This window comes from Oncorhynchus keta, chromosome 25 (assembly GCF_023373465.1).
Source record: "Oncorhynchus keta strain PuntledgeMale-10-30-2019 chromosome 25, Oket_V2, whole genome shotgun sequence".
NCBI lineage: Eukaryota > Metazoa > Chordata > Actinopteri > Salmoniformes > Salmonidae > Oncorhynchus > Oncorhynchus keta.
The window spans coordinates 42,295,286-42,302,599 of record NC_068445.1 but is presented as its reverse complement, the minus strand read 5'-3'; the positions used below and the strand labels follow the sequence as shown (position 1 = coordinate 42,302,599).

The following is a 7,314-nucleotide window of genomic DNA, read 5'->3' as shown; positions in this document are numbered from 1 at the left end:
TGAAGGGTGGGACTGGATGGTTTTCAGAGATAGAGGAGAGGGGTTGAGGGTAGCTGAAGGGTGGGACTGGATGGTTTTCAGAGATAGAGGAGAGGGGTTGAGGGTAGCTGAAGGGTGGGACTGGATGGTTTTCAGAGATAGAGGAGAGGGGTTGAGGGTAGCTGAAGGGTGGGACTGGATGGTTTTCAGAGATAGAGGAGAGGGGTTGAGGGTAGCTGAAGGGTGGGACTGGATGGTTTTCAGAGATAGAGGAGAGGGGTTGAGGGTAGCTGAAGGGTGGGACTGGATGGTTTTCAGAGATAGAGGAGAGGGGTTGAGGGTAGCTGAAGGGTGGGACTGGATGGTTTTCAGAGATAGAGGAGAGGGGTTGAGGGTAGCTGAAGGGTGGGACTGGATGGTTTTCAGAGATAGAGGAGAGGGGTTGAGGGTAGCTGAAGGGTGGGACTGGATGGTTTTCAGAGATAGAGGAGAGGGGTGGGTGGGACTGGATGGTTTTCAGAGATAGAGGAGAGGGGCTGAGGGTAGCTGAAGGGTGGGACTGGATGGTTTTCAGAGATAGAGGAGAGGGGTTGAGGGTAGCTGAAGGGTGGGACTGGATGGTTTTCAGAGATAGAGGAGAGGGGTTGAGGGTAGCTGAAGGGTGGGACTGGATGGTTTTCAGAGATAGAGGAGAGGGGTTGAGGGTAGCTGAAGGGTGGGACTGGATGGTTTTCAGAGATAGAGGAGAGGGGTTGAGGGTAGCTGAAGGGTGGGACTGGATGGTTTTCAGAGATAGAGGAGAGGGGTTGAGGGTAGCTGAAGGGTGGGACTGGATGGTTTTCAGAGATAGAGGAGAGGGGTTGAGGGTAGCTGAAGGGTGGGACTGGATGGTTTTCAGAGATAGAGGAGAGGGGTGGGGTAGCTGAAGGGTGGGACTGGATGGTTTTCAGAGATAGAGGAGAGGGGTTGAGGGTAGCTGAAGGGTGGGACTGGATGGTTTTCAGAGATAGAGGAGAGGGGTTGAGGGTGGGACTGGATGGTTTTTCAGAGATTGAGGTAGCTGAAGGGTGGGACTGGATGGTTTTCAGAGATAGAGGAGAGGGGACTGGATGAGGGTAGCTGAAGGGTGGGACTGGATGGTTTTCAGAGATAGAGGAGAGGGGTTGAGGGTAGCTGAAGGGTGGGACTGGATGGTTTTCAGAGATAGAGGAGAGGGGTTGAAGGTAGCTGAAGGGTGGGACTGGATGGTTTTCAGAGATAGAGGAGAGGGGTTGAAGGTAGCTGAAGGGTGGGACTGGATGGTTTTCAGAGATAGAGGAGAGGGGTTGAGGGTAGCTGAAGGGTGGGACTGGATGGTTTTCAGAGATAGAGGAGAGGGGTTGAGGGTAGCTGAAGGGTGGGACAAAAAACATAAAAATAAGAAAAAGATAACTAATTACCAATGTACTGTGTCCGCAAAAATGTATTCAGCTAGGAAATAGATATTATAATAAAACATTTAAAATATATACTTTAATCCGTTTCGAAGACGGGTGGAAGAACGAAAATGTATTAAAACAAGATCAAACAAATATATATGGGGGATTGGAAATGATGCAGACAATTACATTGATAGAATCCACAATCTATCTGCGATATTAAAACTGATCTACCCCCTAAAAAAATGTAAACACTTGAGAGTGGATGGCTATGAAGGATGACGGAGGAGAGGAAGGAGAGATACAATGAGGGAAAAGGAATGGAGATGGAAGTAAGAATTTGGAAGTAGAGAGGGATATGCAGAGGAGAAGAGAAGAAGAGAGAAGGAGAGAGGGATACGGAGAGGAGAAGAGAAGAAGAGAGAAGGAGAGAGGGATACGGAGAGGAGAAGAGAAGAAGAGAGAAGGAGAGAGGGATACGGAGAGGAGAAGAGAAGAAGAGAGAAGGAGAGAGGGATACGGAGAGGAGAAGAGAAGAAGAGAGAAGGAGAGAGGGATACGGAGAGGAGAAGAGAAGAAGAGAGAAGGAGAGAGGGATACGGAGAGGAGAAGAGAAGAAGAGAGAAGGAGAGAGGGATACGGAGAGGAGAAGAGAAGAAGAGAGAAGGAGAGAGGGATACGGAGAGGAGAAGAGAAGAAGAGAGAAGGAGAGAGGGGTATGGAGAGGAGAAGAGAAGAAGAGAGAAGGAGAGAGGGATACGGAGAGGAGAAGAGAAGAAGAGAGAAGGAGAGAGGGATATGCAGAGGAGAAGAGAAGAAGAGAGAAGGAGAGAGGGATACGGAGAAGAGAAGAGAAGAAGAGAGAAGGAGAGAGGGATACGGAGAAGAGAAGAGAAGAAGAGAGAAGGAGAGAGGGATATGGAGAGGAGAAGAGAAGAAGAGAGAAGGAGAGAGGGATACGGAGAGGAGAAGAGAAGAAGAGAGAAGGAGAGAGGGATACGGAGAAGAGAAGAGAAGAAGAGAGAAGGAGAGAGCGATACGGAGAGGAGAAGAGAAGAAGAGAGAAGGAGAGAGGGATATGGAGAGGAGAAGAGGAGAAGAGAGAAGGAGAGAGGGATACGGAGAGGAGAAGAGGAGAGAGATAGAAATAAGAAAGTAACAGAGTTGAAAAAAAGCCGTAGAAGACAGGAAGAAAGAAAGAAAAGAGCATGCAGGAGGAAAAGAAAATTGACTGTGGAAAGATTGTTTGTGAGTTTATGCCCAGTGAACCTAAGGCAGGCAGGCATACAGGCCAGCTTGGCAGACAGGTGGATGGGTAGGTGGACAATGGGCACACAACCACAACTAACCTGGAACAGGAAGGTGTCTCCTTCCGTCAAGCCGGTGGTGCCAAAGTGTTTGTACCACACAGTGCCCTCATTCACATCCTGCTGAGTGAAGGAGGAGGTGGGGGTAGAGCTCCTGTAATCAGGCGAGGGCTGCCAACCTTCCAACGGGCCGTCGGCTGGCATTGGCACCAACAGCACTTCACCTGGAGGGAGGAGAGGGAGAAATAGAGAAGAGGGAGGGGATAGATGGGGGAGAGAATCAGTAAGGGAGAAATAGAGAAGAGGGAGGGGATAGATGGGGGAGAGAATCAGGAAGGGAGAAATAGAGAAGAGGGAGGGGATAGATGGGGGAGAGAATCAGGAAGGGAGAAATAGAGAAGAGGGAGGGGATAGATGGGGAGAGAATCAGGAAGGGAGAAATAGAGAAGAGGGAGGGGATAGATGGGGGAGAGAATCAGGAAGGGAGAAATAGAGAAGAGGGAGGGGATAGATGGGGGAGAAAATTGGGAAAATTATTATTGAATATAAAACACTCTAAAGTTTCTAAAACCGTTTAAATTATGTCTGTATGTAAAGCAGAACTCTCAGGGCAGCCTTTCTCCCAAACTCTCTCTTGTGAAGAGAAAAGTTGGGTCAACTTTGACGTCATGGCCCCCACCATTCCCAGGCAGCTACCGATCCAGGAACAGTCTCTATCTGTTCAGCGCGATGTCAGCTTTCAAATGGCACGTTCATTGTGAGAATCCCACGAGCCCTGCACGTTTGGCGAGCGAAATTGCTCGTGTCCCTCTGAAAAACAGGCACTCTATTGCGCGCGGCCGATTTGGAGTACGTCTTTTTCCATGATCCAGCATTTGAAGCCGGTTTGTCTGTTAGCGCTGCTCTTTGTTCTACATGCTAAAAACATCATAAAGCTCGGTTTTTCACATTGTTTGACCAGTTTAGTGGACATATAATATGTAAATTGGAAGTTTTGATGTGCAAGAGTGCTGGACCAGAAGTCATTTTTGACGCATTTCAGCCGAAGCTGTTAACATGTGCTAATACAGAGACACACAACCTGAAACCAAACGATGTATTGGGTAAGTATGACTCCTTCTACGTCTTCTGATGGAAGAACATCAAAGGTAAGGGAATATTTATGTGGTTATTTGGTGTTTCTGTGGACTCCAAATGTAGAGGAGACATACTGCTAATATCTGAGCGCCGACTCATAGTATAGCCCAGTGAACGATGTCTGTAACGTTAAAAATAAATGTAATACAGCGGTTGCATTAAGAAGAAGTGTATCTTTGTAAATATATGTAGAACATGTATATTTAGTCATGTTTATTGCTTGTTATCTGACGTTATCTGTCGGAGCTATCATCATTTCTCCTGACATTTGAGTAGCATTTTTTGAAATGTCGTCATTGTAAAGATTTATGGATATAAATGGCATATTATTGAAAAAAAAAATGTACTGTGTAACATGTAATATTACTGTCATCTGATGAAGATTTTCAACAGGTTAGTGAATAATTTATTTTTTAATCCTACTTTTACATTTTATTTTTTCTGGGACAAAATGGCCGCCGCTTGCCTTTTATTTCGGTGGTGATCTAATATAAATATGTGCTATGTTTTCGCCGTAAAACATTTTAGAAATCTGACTTGCTGGGTAGATAAACAAGGTGTTTATCTTTCATTTGAGCCATTGGACTTGTTAATGTGTGGAGGTTAAATATTTTTAGGAATATTTTAGCTGAACGTGGGGGGGGGTTCCCAAATTGGAACCCTAGTCCCCTTCTGGTTAACAAAGAAAGATGTCCTCCTGTGTGCTACCTTTATCCGCCCACTAAAATCCCCATACTTTAAATAAGACAGCTCCTCCATCCTGGAGGGGGAAATCAACCATTACCAGACCCAGGGACATTTACTTGTCTGTGGCGACCTAAATGCCAGAGCCGGACAAGAACCTGACACCCTCAGCACACAGGGGGACAAACACCTGCCTGCAGGTGACACCATTCTCTCCCCCATATTCCCCCCTAGGCACAACTATGACAACATAACCAACAAAAACAGGTCACAACTCCTGCAGCTCTGTCGCACGCTGGGTATGTACATAGTCAATGGTAGGCTTCGAGAGGACTCCTATGGTAGGTACACCTATAGCTCATCTCTTGGCAGTAGTACTGTAGACTACTTTATCATTGACCTCAACCCAGAGTCTCTCAGAGCGTTCACAGTCAGCCCACTGACAACCCTATCAGACCACAACAAAATCACAGTCTACTTGAACAGAGCAATACTCAACCATGAGGCATCAAAGCCAAAGGAACTGAGTAATATTAAGAAATGCTATAGATGGAAGGAATGTCATTTGGAAAACAACCAAAAAGCAATTAGGCAACAATTTAGACAATTTCCTGGACAAAATGTTCCACTGTAATAGTGAAGGTGTAAACTTGGCAGTAGAAAACCTAAACAGTATATTTGACCTCTCAGCTTCCCTATAAAATCTAAAAATCGCAAATAGAAAACCGAAGAAAATAAACAACAATGACAAATGGTTTGATAAAGGATGCAAAAATCTAATAAATAAATTGAGAAACCTGCCCAACCAAAAACATAGAGACCCAGAAAACTGGAGTCTACGCCTTCACTACGGTGAATCACTAAAACAATACAGAAATACACTACGGAGAAAGAAGGAACAGCACGTTAGAAATCAGCTCAATGTAACTGAAGAATCCATAGAATCTAAACACTTCTGGGAAAATTAGAAAACACTAAACAAACAACAACACAAAGAATTATCTATCCAAAATGGAGATGTCTGGCTAAACCACTTCTCCGATCCTTTTGGCTCTATAACAAAGAACAAACAGCAGAAACATAAACATGATCAAATACAAACATTGGAATCAACTATTAGAGACGACCAGAACCCACTGGATTCTCCAATTACCTGGAATGAGCTACAGGACAAAATACAAACCCTCCAACCCAAAAAGGCCTGTGGTGTTGATGGTATCCTTAATGAAATGATTAAATATACAGACAACAAATTCCAGTTGGCTATATTAAAACTCTTCAACATCATCCTCAGCTCTCAGCTCTGGCATCTTCCCCAATATTTGGTGCCAAGGACTGACACCTTAATTGACAAACAAACAGACCAAAACAAAGGCAAAGTTCTTATCCTTTGTTGATTTCAAAAAAGCCTTCGACTCAATTTGGCACGAGGGTCTGCTATACAAACTGATGGAAAGTGGTGTTGGGGGTAAAACATACGACATTATAAAATACACGTCGACAAACAAGTGTGAGGATAAAATAGTCAAAAAACACACACATTTCTCCCCACAGGTCCGTGGGGTGAGACAGGGATGCAGCTTAAGCCCCACCCTCTTCACCATATATATCAATGAATTGGCGAGGGCACTAGAAGAGTCTGCAGCACCCGGCCTAGAATCTGAAGTCAAATGTCTACTGTTTGCTGATGATCTGGTGCTTCTGTCCCCAACCAAGGAGGGCCTACAGCAGCCCCTAGATCGTCTGCCAGACCTGGGCCCTGACAGTAAATCTCAGTAAGACCAAAATAATGGTGTTCCAAAAAAGGTCCATTTGCCAGGACCACAAGTACAAATTCCATCTAGACACCGTTGCCCTTGAGCACACAAAAAACTATAAATACCTCGGCCTAAACATCAGCGCCACAGTTAACTTCCACAAAGCTGTGAACGATCTGAGAGACAAGGCAAGAAGGGCCTTCTATGCCATCAAAAGGAACATAACATTCTACATACCAATTAGAATCTGGCAAAACAATATTGAAATAGGTAGTAGAACCCATTGCCCTTTATGGTTGTGAGGTCTGGGGTCCGCTCACCAACAAAGAATTCACAAAATGGGACAAACACCAAATTGAGACTCTGCACGCAGAATTCTGCAAAAAAATATCCTCAGTGTACAACGTAGAACACCAAATAATGCATGCAGAGCAGAATTAGGCCGATACCCACTAATGATCAAAATCCAGAAAAGAGCCATTCAATTCTACAACCACCTAAAAGGAAGCGATTCCCAAACCTTCCATAACAAAGCCGTCATCTACAGAGAGATGAACTTGGAGAAGAGTCCCCTAAGCAAGCTGGTCCTGGGGCTCTGTTCACAAACACAAGCAGAGCCCCAAGGACAGCAACGCAATTAGACACAACCCAAAAAGATAATTACTTGACACATTGGAAATAATTAATTTTAAAAAACAGAGCAAACTAGAATTTTATTTGGCTCTAAACAGAGAGTACACAGTGGCAGAATACCTGACCACTGTGACTGACCATGACCATGGTAGAGACCATGACCATATTAGAGACACATATTTCCCTCACATTATACAGATTTATTTACCCTTGTGTACGTTAACCATTTGCACATAATTACAACACTGTATAGAGACATAATATGACATTTGTAATGTATTTATTCTCTTGGAACTTCTGTGAGTGTAATGTTTACTGTTCATTTTATTGTTTATTTCACTTTTGTATATTATCTACCTCACTTGCTTTGGCAATGTTAACATGTGTTTCCCATGCCAA

At 44.4% G+C, this 7,314-nt stretch overlaps 1 protein-coding gene across 1 annotated transcript in view; it reads right to left on the bottom strand.

Annotated features, from left to right (window-relative positions):
• The window catches only part of LOC118379418 (extracellular matrix organizing protein FRAS1-like), a 420,646-nt gene that overhangs the window by 127,071 nt on the left and 286,261 nt on the right, over positions 1 to 7,314 (bottom strand). The window contains 1 exon segment of the mRNA XM_052479627.1: positions 2,747 to 2,928. Within this exon segment, the coding sequence (XP_052335587.1) occupies positions 2,747 to 2,928 (182 nt within the window).